Below are 13,572 nucleotides of genomic sequence, written 5' to 3'. Positions count from 1 at the left end.
ACATGCGTGATGCTTTCCTATTTGATTAGCCACTGCCATTAGTTGGGCAAATCGACATCATGCTTCCAAAAGAGAGATTTCGAAAAGACCTGATTTAATTTTATAATGATGGTTTGGCCGTGCCACATTATTTCTGCTTTAAAAATCTCGTACATCCCATCAACTGAAGGGTCTTTTCATATGATCGGCTTAAGAGAGTAGGTATACTCTCTTCGCTCGATCAAAGCTCGGACTCAAGAGTAAGAATATGTGTTCGAAAAAATTTCATACATACCGATGATATGAAGAAGCCCAAGGCCAGGATATTCAAACTTGGCAAGTCCACTTGCTGAGCACTCACCGACCCTTAGTCGGCCGCAACTATTGTCGCTCTGTCATTGACTGATCCTCGGCATCCATCCTATTATCCTTTCATATCTGAGCAGATGAAGGCCCGCCGACTGTCACTTGGTAACTCTCACTCACGACCACCGATATCTCCTCGTCATCCGACTCTTGTAGGCCAGGATGATGAGTCGACAGCACATCCGAATGGCCAGCCCAGTCTGATCAAAAGGTGGTCATCAGCCAATCACACCCAGCCGATCAACTTTATGCAGATCCAGCTTTGGACTTCTCCATCCAATGATGGAATAGAGTATCCGATCCTGATCGTTACTGACCAGTCCTCGGCTCACTGACATTAGTTGGCATACTAATTCTAAATTCAACGCCAACCAGACGACAGCCATTGCAAAACTGATAAAGCAACCACAACTGTTATATTTCGAGAATCTCGAGTGATAGTTCTGCCATTATGCACGAATTATGTCCCAATCGAACGAAATCATGTCAACCAACCTGCCAACTAAAGCAACCGTCTCTGTTCATAGAAAGAGGCCCAAAGAGGACTCTAAAAAAGATACGTCCTTACTTTATCTTCTATGCTCCTCCATTCTGAATAAGAGTTCTGATTTGGACGTTGAAAAATTTCATAAGAACAGCCTTCGACCAAAATATTTTTATAGATCATATCCCAAAAAATTCTACTTCATCGTCGACTCCAACATTTCGCTGCCTTACGGAATCTCACACCAATAGGCCACAATGCTGATCGTAAATTATGGGCCATTCTATTCCCAGCAGCACACCCCGCCGCAACCCCACCCCCCACATCCCCGCGACCTCCTCCCCCTCTTTTTTTAATCCAATCACTGGTATAACAGGTAGATCTTAGCCCTTCGTTCCAAGGCCCAGACCGATCATATCAGCCGCGATCTTGTGAGATCGGGACCGTTAATCATTCCCGGGCCCGGAGCCGAGTCTCATACTCTTCCAAGAGCTCAGCTCGGGGAAACCGGAGAACGGAGAGTAGACCAGAGTCCGAACGAGGCCTCCCCGATCGAGTTATCCCTCTTCTTCTCGAGGTATCCGCAGCCGCTGCTGAGGTCGACGTGGACCAGATCTGGGGCTGATCCCAGAAATCCGACCACTAGCACGTCAGATCCGAGGGGTGCGAAAGGCATCTCACCTTGGTTGCCGCCGCCTCTGTCCAGATTCTCTTCCGACGCGTCGACCGCACGAGCGAGGATCCCCTCACTGACGATCCAATCTCCGGTATCTCGAAGGTGTCATCGCCCCAGCTTCGATCTTGCGCCGTCGCCGCCGTTTCGCCGTCCTGCGCCGTCTTCCTGTGACATCTCCGCGATCTCGAAGATATCCGGCGTCGGTCACCGGCGCCCCTCCGTCTGTTCCGCGTCGCCCCCGCTTCGATCCGGAGTCTTCGATCCTCTGTCGCAGCGGTTTCCCACCTCGCCAGAGTCGACTCTCTCTGGGGCTGGCCCTGAAGCAACTCGACCGCGTTCTCTTGGACCTCCAGTCTTCTTCACCACGGTCCTCTCCCACCCCCTGATTCAGTTCGGTTCACCGGGCCCTGTTTCAGAGCCCTTTCGCCCCTGATTCAGTCTGGGTCATCGCGTCTGTTACGGCCCGGTTCTTGTAGCCATTTGAGAGATCGTGGGGTCCCCAGTTCGAGCCTTCTCTCATAGCTCCTGAGGACGAGACCCAGTTGCACACCGGGTCGTCACGACGGGTGGCGCTCTTGCTTCAAGCAATTCCTTGTCATCCCGTAGAGGCCACCCCAGTGTTCTTCAACCATCGGTAAACAAGCTAAATCAAGCTAAACACAAACATTATCGATCGGATTGATTTTCCACGATTGACAAAATCGCGAGGCATGGACAAGTCCAGTGCTTTGGAGTACATCAATCAAATGTTTCCTACTGGTCTGGTTTCTTTCCTTTTACTTACTTGGAACAATGAATTTTCACTTAACTGTTAGTTTGTTTCTGTTGGGCTGACATTCCAAATATCGAATTACTTATTCATATTCTTTATATTCTTATTTTTGCTGTTTATGCATTCATAAGTGTAAGCTAACATAATGGCTGTTCAGTTTGATTTTTCTCCTCTTCTGCAAGTTACTACCAGAAAATTGCACCTGCTAAGAATTCAAAATTTTCAAATAACACACCAAGTCTCGGTGACAAAAATAAAGGTATGGCAAGCTAGAAATGTTGATCTGGAAATTGGCATTATCAAGATTTGGTGTGAGGCTGTATAAAAATCGATACAAGCTACATTTCAGTAGACTTTCTTTGGGAGTTTGAAACATGAGAGAGTTTGATACCTTAGGTTAGATTTGTAGACTGAAAAGTTTCCTAGTTACCAACTTATAAGTAAAAGTGACTTCATAGGTGACCTTGTAATACACCACATTCATGTAATATCCTGATACCAAGTACTGATGGCCAAAACCAACTGCTATACCATTGGTTTTTCTAGTTCTTTTTTGCGACTCTCATCCCACTTTGCTTATGCTAACTCCCTCCTTTTTTTTTGTTGTCCTTTCACACAAATTCATGCTGCCTTTCATCAAAGCTCTAATTAGAGCCTAGAGTTTGACCATCTCACATGGGCATCATGGTGACCAGCTGTTATGTTTTTGAAAGTCAAGATTGATGGACATGGGATGCCATGAAGTATGAGATGCCATAAAGTGATCTGTTTTGGTATTTGATGTCTATCATTACTAAACAGTAGAGATACTAATGAAGGTATATGTAATAGAGTTAGAGCTGGCTGGATGAGGTAGTGAGGTGCTTTTGGAGTATTGTGTAAGTGATATGTAGCTTGGAAACTCAATCTCTCTCAACATTGAGTGATACCTTCTTGAAGAAACTATATTCCATAACTAATAATTTCTTGATATCTTTGTTGAAGTCTGCTTGAAACTTAAATCCCTCAATCCTCAAGAAAGCTAATATTGGGGCAATTATGCATATATATCAAGCACCTTGTTGTTGAGAAAAATGATCAGTTAGGCTTTCATAACATATTGAAAGTGGAGCACATTATGTATTTTAGTAGGGTAGAACAGTAGGAGTCAACTAGCATGAAGAATAATTGAATAATTTCTTCAACAAGAAGTGGCTAAAGAAACTTCCTTGTGGCCTCATAGTGTTATGTCCCGTTATCTTAGGGGGCATTTAGTAGCATGTAATCCTGATAGGATTACATATAATTTTGCAACACGTAATTAAATTATACTGTTTGTTTCGTTACTTTCACAGGTAATGCTGCATTATATGTAATATAGCATTATCTCAAAAAGAAGTAATCTGATTGCCTAGGGAGAGGTGGCTATGTGATTACATGTAATCTTATAATCCTGCAATTTTGCAACAAAATAATTTCAGGACCAAAATACCCCCATCAAAATAAATCAAAATAAATTATGGGTAGTCCCAGTTGGTGAAAATAGAAAAAAAAATATAATGGGTGATATCACGAAAAATGATTGGTCTCAAAATTAAGTTGTCCCTCTAGAAAATAAACAATAATCAATAAGCAAGGATGGGGGTACTTTGAAAAAATTAGCTTATATTTTATGTAATCTAAATTGTATACCAAACACTGTAATGTAGGATTTCCTGTAATTTTACAATAATATTACTGCACATACCAAACACTGCAATATAGGATTCCCTATAATTTTATCAGGTAATTACATTCTCTCTGCAATCACATTATCATAGCAATATTACCCATGTAATGCACCAAATGCCACCTTAGTTCCATCCCTTGTTGCATGCCCATTATATCTTTGGCCAAATGAGGGTTGAATATTATGCATATGTTGTGTGTATTTGATGGTTGGCTGCAGTTGCATTATATAAAGGAGTAACTGATAGTAAATATTCAATGCATATCATTAGTTGAAGAGGAAATATTTTTTGGATGATTGTTATCCAATCAATTGATGAAACATTACTTGAAAGGTGCAGAGCATGTTAAAAATTCAAAAGGTTAGATTTATATGATTCCATAAGTCAACTAAGGAAAAGAAAGGAATATTAAATAGCTGGTTGTGATCCCATTACTAAGGAAGAATTGTTTGATGAATAGATGTGGTCCCACCAAATGGTGAAATTATCAGGATTTTTTTTCTTTTTATTTATGTGAGTTTTATTTGGTGTATAAATTTGTTTTAAGAGGAAGATGGTTTGAATAATGATGCTTGTGGTATTATCATCTGGGATGGATATTAGAAGAAGAGGAGGAGATGTGCATCCTTCTTGATGTGACTCATATACGAGGATAATGGGTGGTCAGCAATCTTAAATCATTCCCAATTTGCCATATCTTCTCTTGAATAATGATGCTTGTGGTATTATCATCTAGGATGGATATCAGAAGAAGAGGAGGAGATGTGCATCCTTCTTGATGTGACTCATATACGAGGATAATGGGTGGACAGCAATCTTAAATCATTCCCAATTTGCTATATCTTCTCTTAGTTCAAGAGTAAGAGCCTCCTCCCCCAGCCCCCCTCGTCCGTTCATCACATCCATCCACGTCAACCATTCATTGTTGAATGGTGAGAGAGATTGGGCTTTTAAGCATGATGATGTATCTTGAACCACAGGTTCTCCTTTGGCAAACTCCCGATGACAATTCCAAGGGATTGAGGATAACATATCAATGGAGATGCAGTTATGTTCATCATTCTTGAAGAAGAGACTGGTGGAGAGATCTGTGGCCAGCATGTTGGTTCAGATATGCATTTGTCGAGTTAAAGAATTAATATCATGTCCTTTTATGTTTGTGGCAGCAACTAAGCTAGGGTTTTGGAGATCTAGGGTTAAGGATGGGAAAGATAGTGCATGCATTCTATGCCTGATAGCTGGCTCTTGGATAGCTTTCTTATGTGAAATTAGCAAATTCAAGGGATCATTGGTGGGTGTCAAGGGAGAATAAGCACAACAGTAATACATATTGCTGTTTTGTATATGGGTGCTCGACATTTTAGAAAATTACCAAGAAAAGACCCTAACTGTATATTTTTCTTGCCCTTATTGGATCTTTATATATTAGATGTACACATAATTTACATAGTATTAGTGCTTTCGACTTTCCATACTAAAATGCAACGTACGCCATCTTGGTACTGGGCCCCGTATCGGTGCCACCCTGTCATTGCGTTAGTATGTTCGGTTTGGGGATGTATGGTATGACGTCTCTTGCCCAAATGCTTAGTTTGGATTTTCCTTCAAAACTTTGAAACAAGGTTTTAAATCCCATGGGACAGGTTTCTCGATTTTTCCATAAAACAGGATGCCTTATTGTCCCGTTTCGTCTTGACAGCAGTCCCAATCATGAATCTCAGTGGATATCCTCCATCTTTCTCTTCTTTTTTCCTTTCTTCTTTTCTTTTTTTCTCTACTTTCCTTTTTTCCTTCCCTTTTTCTTCTCCCATCCCTTTCCTTTTATTTTTCCCTTTTTTTTATCTTTCCTTCATTTTCTTCTTTCCTCTTTCTTCTTTTCTTCTTGCAAGGATGGGTTTCGGAGTCCCGAGCCCATCCTGATCCCGTTTTCTCACAGGAATGGGATGGTCCGGTCGGGATGACCTCCGTCTGGTCGGGACATAAAATCTTGCTTTGAAGTTTGAACCGGTGCCAAAGGTTTCAGTTTTGGCCAAATCAATCTGACCCTAATGTTAATTTTGTCATTTCCATTAGAGCTAGGTTATGTCTACCATCTCTTAGTTTCTTAAATGTCCAAAATCATTTTCTTTAGGTTAAGATTAGGTTTTGCAAGCATTATGATAATTTGGAAGTATACAAAGTTAATTCTAAAACAATTTAGTTGTAAAGCAAAATTTTTAATATATGTTTGGCTACCCTACAGTTCTATTCTTATATTCTATTATCATATGATAAAATGGCAACAGAAAGTAAAATAATGTATTAGACCCTAAATATGAGCTTTTGGATATTTATTATAAATAATTTTTAAAATGGCTCCAGCATGGTTTCCCCAAAATGATGCATCTAAACATACAAAACAATATAATTTATTAATATACTCTAAAATGATTTCCAGTTCACCTTTTCTTTCTAGTTTTCTACTTTTCTCTCGATTTTCTAATTCTTTTTTTTTTTTGATTTTGTAAATCTCAAATTATACCACCGAACCTGGATCTCTTAATTGACCTGGCTAAAATTGAAACCAAGCTTCTAAACCTAATAGTGCACCATTGTCCAATGACCATAATTACAAGATAATTAAGATAATTTTATATAATTATTTCCTTATATTTGTAGAATCAAAACATTTTCTCTACATGTCAAACAAGACACCCCAGTATGATGACAAAAATGAAAACTGAACCTGTTCAATGAATGGTTTCAGTTTGGAACATTTCCTGAATAGGTGAAGCTATCCTCTCCATCCCATTTGGATCATTTATACATAGCTGCAAAATGTTTTCCTTCATGTCATATTATAAATCATTCCTTGATGGTTCTGGGACATGATTTTTTGATAGACGGTAAAGTCCCAAGTGCTAGAATTACATGTCAATGAGATGGTCATAATATAAAAGTTTGATGTTGGTAATTGCAATGCATAAATTTTATTATCCTCTTATCTAAAATGCAAGTCGAAAGCAATTCATACCTTACTTTCTTTGCAGTCTGTTTTCAGTTTGCATTGTTTCCTGCTAGAGAATGAAACAAGATTTCTTTCTTTGTTTTAGTGACTGGCAAATTTATGTAGAGTTGCATTTTTAGCTATGGAAAGTTGCATTCACTTTTGATTAGTGCCGCATCTTAGTAAAATCTATTATTGGGTCTTGTAACATCTACCAGCTGTTGAATTAGGGCAAATTGTTCTCTTGTTTGCTTTTTGTTTCCCTGAGGTCGTAGCATAATTGTCAAAATCACGTGTTCAATTCAGCACATAACACCAGCGAGAAGGGTTACTTTAAAATTTCCTAGCTTCTTGAAAATGACAGCTCCATGTATTATAGTGTACTGAAAAACAATAACAATGGCAAACATACGATAGAAAAAGAAAACATTCTGTAATTTTGATAATTCCTTGAATGTTTCAATTTACGTGGTTGCCTCACATGCGTGGTCCATAAAACTGGTAATACAAGTAATCTTGAAAGCAAACTGGGATGAGGTTCACAGGTTCAAACATTGATAGGTGCTCCCCAAGTTTATGGTTTATGAGTCAGGTAATTCTAAGGTGGTTCTCCTACCATCATTCTATGAAGAAGGCAAGCGTGAAAGATCTATATAATGTAATTAACAGCTTCATATTTGTAGACTACAGAAAATTGCTGTTTTTCTTTCCTACGAAATAGTTGCTACAAAAACTGATATCATGAACCATGTCATATGCATTCAGAAGCATCATTATCTGGTGTGGAGCCACTTATGCAAAAGATACAAAGTGAGATTCGTCGTGTGGATGCAGCTATATTGGCAGCTGTTCGCCAACAGGTCTTACCTGCCTCTATGACATTGTTTATCCTGTGTTATTTCTTCTTCACATTATCCTGCATTTGCCTTGTAACTGGTCCTTCTTTCATTGCCGGTTGTAACTTGTTGTAAGTGTAATTTGTTCACATTATCCTGCATTCGCCATCTAACTGGTCCTTCTTTCATTGCCCATTGTAACTTGTTGTAAGTATAATGTGTTTCATTGTCACATGACTATGCATGCACAGAGTAACTCGGGGACCAAGGCTAAAGAAGATCTTGCTGCTGCAACACGTGCTGTTCAGGTCTTTTTTCCCCTCCCTTCTATGACTTCCTGCTTGAAATATTTGTTGTGAGCATCGACTGCTGACATGAAGGGGGATCAGCTGAGTCATCCAAATGTTGACGATATATGTTTCTACCCATATCATCAGATAACATTTTGTCATTTATCTACATAGTTATATTGGTCATGAAGATATATTTGAGAAAAAGGTCCCTCGAATCTTTCAGGTAGTAAGTGATATCCATTATCTTGTATTTTGAAATTTTTATGTCCTGTGCACAGGAACTAATGCACAAGATACATGAGATAAAAACAAAGGCAGAACAAAGTGAAACAATGGTTCAAGAAATTTGTCGCGACATTAAGAAGTTGGACTTCGCAAAGAAGCATATAACAACCACAATTACTGCTCTTCATCGTCTTACCATGCTAGGTTAGCAAATTGCTAGTTATTACTTGATATAATTGACTTTTGAATCACATGTCAACAAGTTAATATGAAATAGTAAGATTATGTTATTGAGATGGCTTCGCTTTAGCATTCTAAAGCTATCATGTACAAAGATTTTTGGTTTGTCTGGTCAAATATTGTGCATGGATGTCAGGCTTGTAATTTTTTTTCTTCATAGTATCTATTTAGTTATCATACCATGATAGATCATTTTTGTTCTTATCAAAAAAGTTGCAAGTAATTAAAGACTGACAAACTCAAAATATTATGATATGCATGTCTCTTCGACCACATAAGTTGCCTGCATAGTTGAGATGTTGATAGTTGTGTACCATTGTAGGTTTTAGTTTAATCTACAACTTTGATGTGTTAAACATTAATATGCAATTAACAGATATATAATATTCTTCACTTATATTAAGTCCCATATTTTCATTTATTATTCTCCTCAACTTTTATCAATCTTACTTCAGAGTGTTGTTGCACTTCATTATCTTGGAGAAAGTAGTCTTCTTGTGGAATTCTGGATCCTTTGTTTGGAGTTACTAGTTTCTAAGTTTTCTTCCAAAATATATGTATGTGCTACTTTATAGATCATCAACCATTGCAAGCTTACGTATTGTATGGTGGTCATATTCCAGTCACTGAATGTTATTCTATGTGCCCTCTTCTGGCCTCATTTCTGCCAAATGGCCATTTATGTAATTCAGTTTTGCACTATTTCATTAATATCTTGCTGTTCATTATTTATTCCGTAATCTTATTTCTGGTATCTACACTAATAACAATAATATTTAATTTAACACATGATTGGCTTATCTGGGTGTTTTGCTTTTTCCCCCCTTCCTGTTTTGTGAGAAAGTCACTTGATATAAGAGGAAAAGATGTGGCATCTTACACATCAAAGTTATACCAATGCACTTGATATTTTTTTTACTTGCTCTTATGAAATATTTTGAACTCTTCACATTAGGCTCGGTTAAGAGTGACCACTGGTGGGAGATCATGTTCAATGAAGACTAATTATTTGTCTTGTAAGAAACTAGTCTCTAATTTGTGTATGTGGGTCTAGAAAGGGGAGGGCTTGGTCATGTACTTGTGAAGAAAAGGACTTTTGGGAATTATGCATTGGCTTGAAGGTAAGACACTTGATAGCTAATGGTAATGGTCAGATTTAATGCTTTCTAAAATAAAGCTTACAAAATCAATGGATTAGTTTTGTTATCTTTAATTATTGCTAACCACATCAAAGGCAACCTTGAAGGTCTAGAAAATGGATGGTGCATGCCTAACTCTCTGTTCGGTATGAAGGATGGATTAGAAAAGGATGGATAATGGAGGAAGGATGGATAGATCTTCTACTCATTCTTCCATATATTTGGTGAAATATGGAAGGATGGATGAGAATGATTCCGTCATGTTTGGTATGGATAGAGTAAAAGGAAGGATGAATGATATTTGTATGATATTTTTGCCAAACTAAAATAAAAAATAATTATTAATATCAATTTGTAACACTTATTTATACTAAGAAGTAGAGTAATATATGAACTTATAATCTTTATAATTTATAATTATATAAAAAATATAAATATCTAATTTTAGTTTTAATTTAATTTAATTTAATAAATTAATTATATATGAATATATTTATTTATATATTAATTATGTAAATAACTAATTAATTTATAGTTTAATTTAAATAGTAAATTATTTTATACAAATAGTTAACTAAAAAATAGTGAATATAAATAAAAAAATAGAAGACAATTCTGATTATTTACTTATAATTATGAAAATTATGTGCTAAAATTAAAAAATAGTAATAAAATTTAATAGTATGGTTAAATAGTATAGGTAAAATAAAAAAATTATAAATAAAGTGAATGAAAAAAGTGAAGAAGTCTTAGGATTTTGTTAAAAAGTTAAAAAGGGATAATTTTGTCAATATAGAAACTCACTTCTCACATGATCCATTCATCTGATGAAAATTGGTTGGTTCGGGTGGATGGACAATCCCCCTTTTTCATCCATCCCTTCTCAGATTTTTGGAACCAAATAGTGGATGGGGGCCATCTATCCTTCCGATCATGACCCCAACCAAACATAGGGAAGTGTTGAAGGAATCAATTAGGAAAGATTCACTAGCCTTGCACTAATATAGAATAGAGTAGATCTATTACAAGAGTGAATCGTGAAATGTGTTTTGTCAATTGTGTCCCCAGAAAAATTGATGTCTTATTTCTTAAATATATAAGAGATTTGACTTTTGAGTCTCCACATTGGTTGAGTTTTCTTTCACTATTTTTCAAATGTAAAAAGTAAAAAAAAAAAAAGTTCAAGGGAAGTGTATTCTACAAAACCATGATGTGGTGGACATGCATGTGTTATGATGTCTAAAATATGTGTTTAGAATGTATGGCATATTGCTGCTCTGCCTTCTTACATGGACTGCCTAAAAAGTATATCTTATCTACTCTTATACCAACTGTATGGGAAAAAGAATTTGTTGAATGATTTAATAATGCTTGACGTATCCCCAACTACTGTCCAAATCACTTGATTTGGTGATTACTTATAAGAATCTGAGATCGTTGGTATATAATTTATCAGGAAATCTATCCAAGCTTTTGATTTCTTTTTTTGGGAGGGAGAGGGGGGAGGGGTTGCCTGGCTTTGTTGGTTCCATCCCTCCTTGATTGCTGATTTTCTCTTGCAGGACAAGCACATTATCTTGCCCCTCCTTGACCCAACAAACCTCCCTCTCTCTCTCTTGTTTTCAACACACTGTTAAAGATTTTGAGATAGTAAGTGATTGCCTTCTGTGGTTCATAAATCTTTCTGGAAAATAAAATCTTCTCTACATTCTAGTATGTAGGTTCTCAGTTTTATAGGAATCAGTTACTTATTTTGCATGGGCTCTGATATCAATTTTCTTTTTTCTCGGCTAATCTTTATATTCATGTGCTGGTGACTTTTTGGTATTTAGCCGAGCTTTGTATTATGATTTTAATAATATTTGTAGTCATTGTGTTCTTTAATATGGACAATGGAATTATAGGAGTCACATCAATCAAAGTAATGGAGAATCTATTGAGATGATATGACTATGTAGAATGAAAATCTAAGGTGGCTTCATAAAGGAAAGGTACCAATCTTTGTTCAAGTTCAGGAAGAGTGGGTAAGCTAAAGGTAACATGGATAAAAGTTGTGACGAGAATGTGGAAAAAATAGAAGCCCTTCATATGGATGATTGGTGAATAAGTTTTCACAAAGCAAGCCCAAATAATTTGGACAAGGGCATGAGGCTTGATGGTAATTTTTGGGAAGATGGACACTCATTTGTGAATTTCTTTTTAAAAAAAATCTTTTCCCCATACTATATAGCAGCGTTCACCAAATCGGATGGATCAGGCTATGTCAAACTGTACTAATGGGATATCAGTTTGGTTCTGGTATACAAAAATGATACAGTGACCATTTCAGAGGGAGGGAGAAGAAAGATAGGAAGAGAGAGGGGGGGAGAGGAGAGGGAGAGGAAGAGAGGGCCTACGGTAGCCTCCAAGGAGAGGAAGAAAAAGAGAGGCCTCTAGCGGTCGTCGGAGGCTGTCGTAGGCCATCCAAGCTCTTGACCAGCTCTGTAAGGGTGGAGGGAGGAAAGGAGATAGAGGGGGAGATGCTTATCGGGTCACTGGAGGCCCTTGGAGGCCTCCAGACGGACGGTGACATTATCACGACCTCTTTGACGGTCGGCGAGCCCCCGCTAAGAGGGGTTGAGGGCGGCCGAGGCCGGAGGAGGTCCCTCCTCTAGTTCAAAACAAGGGTTCATCCCTGTTTTTTTTTTTTTTTTGGTTTTTATTGGATGAAGTCAGCATAAAAAGCAAAAAAAAAAAGAAAAAAGAAAAGAAGAAATAGGGGTGAACCCCTATTTCGAACTAGAGGAGGGCGGAGGCCCTCCGGCCTTGGCCACCTTCAACCCCCCTCAGCATTGGCTTGTTGGCCATTGGAGAGGTCGTGGTGGCATTGTCGTCTGTTTGGAGGCCTTCGGTGATTCGGTAAGCATCTCCCCCTTCCTCTCCTTCCCTCCCTCCGCCCTTACGGCGCTCGACATGCCAGAAGCCCTCTCTTCCTCTCCCTCTCCTTCCATCCTTCCTCTCTCTCTCTCTCTCTCTCTCTTCCTCTCTTTCTTCTCCCTCTCCCTTCCTTGTCCTGTCGGTTTGGCTCGGCACGGATCCGTACCGAACCATACCGCCGGCCAGCCGGCATGGGATCTGGTTCCGGTTCAGCGGTCTTTGCTATGTAGTATATTATATTATTTAATATTTTGTTCTTCTTGATGTTTGTGGAATGGACTATGTTGAGCTTACCCAAGTGAAAAGAGAAAACCCCTTGGAACAAATAGTATGTATTAACCTTTGGATGTCTAGGTAATGGTTTATGATCTGTTCAAATTATGGGAACAGCACAGGATTTTATTGCAAGGCTCAGTTGTGAATAATTCACCATGTAATCTTTGTGCCATGGTTTGACTTTTGAGGTAGACAAACATATGTACATTTTTCACAGCCACTTTATGGTTTTGTTTCCTGACACTTGTATTTCAGATCATTTTGCTGTCATGGTATCTTTTTGGTCTCTGCAGTGATATGACATTAATAAAAACTCATTTACAAATATGTTTACTGGAGATGGAGGACTTCTGTATATGTTCTTATTTCGTGTGTGTTTTTTTTTTTTTTTGTTTCTGGTTTGCAGTCTCGGCTGTTGATCAACTTCAAGTGATGGCCTCAAAACGTCAATATAAGGAGGCTGCTGCACAGCTGGAGGTAACATAAACGTCAATAGCTCATCCAAAATCCAAGTTCAATGTTGATGCGATATACTTCTCTAATAAAATTAGCAAGTTTGCACCCATACAAGATAAACTGACCCTAATTTCTTATCAATCTTTACATTCACTTATATGGTTGAATCAAGCTTGCCGAAGCTTTTGAGCTGAAAATAAACATTCAAGTTTTCGATCA

At 38.0% G+C, this 13,572-nt stretch overlaps 1 protein-coding gene across 2 annotated transcripts; it reads left to right on the top strand.

Annotated features, from left to right (window-relative positions):
• The first annotated feature begins 1,207 nt into the window (after nucleotides 1-1,207).
• On the top strand, nucleotides 1,208-13,446 carry LOC140855542 (vacuolar protein sorting-associated protein 53 A-like). 2 transcript variants are annotated; one of them, XM_073251478.1, is made up of 5 exons: nucleotides 1,208-2,264; nucleotides 7,738-7,832; nucleotides 8,060-8,116; nucleotides 8,380-8,530; nucleotides 13,304-13,446. In XM_073251478.1, exons 1-5 carry the CDS (start codon nucleotides 2,216-2,218, stop codon nucleotides 13,381-13,383), a joined length of 432 nt encoding a protein of 143 aa, XP_073107579.1. In that variant the 5' UTR covers nucleotides 1,208-2,215; the 3' UTR covers nucleotides 13,384-13,446. The 2 variants fall into 2 exon arrangements, with proteins under 2 accessions (XP_073107579.1, XP_073107581.1); XM_073251480.1 differs by lacking the exon at nucleotides 13,304-13,446 and adding an exon at nucleotides 11,268-11,341.
• Nucleotides 13,447-13,572: the final 126 nt, after the last annotated feature.

The sequence above is a fragment of the Elaeis guineensis genome, chromosome 2 (assembly GCF_000442705.2).
Source record: "Elaeis guineensis isolate ETL-2024a chromosome 2, EG11, whole genome shotgun sequence".
NCBI classification, from domain to species: Eukaryota; Viridiplantae; Streptophyta; class Magnoliopsida; order Arecales; family Arecaceae; genus Elaeis; species Elaeis guineensis.
This window is presented reverse-complemented; position numbering and strand designations above follow the sequence as displayed.

Excerpts from the sequence above, each read along its gene's own strand:
- LOC140855542 (XM_073251478.1), top strand. The coding sequence starts at position 2,216 with ATGGACAAGTCCAGTGCTTTGGAGTACATCAATCAAATGTTTCCTACT. Across the intron at positions 7,833-8,059 it reads TGGCAGCTGTTCGCCAACAG|AGTAACTCGGGGACCAAGGC; the intron begins GTCTTACCTGCC and ends ATGCATGCACAG. Across the intron at positions 8,117-8,379 it reads CTGCAACACGTGCTGTTCAG|GAACTAATGCACAAGATACA; the intron begins GTCTTTTTTCCC and ends TCCTGTGCACAG.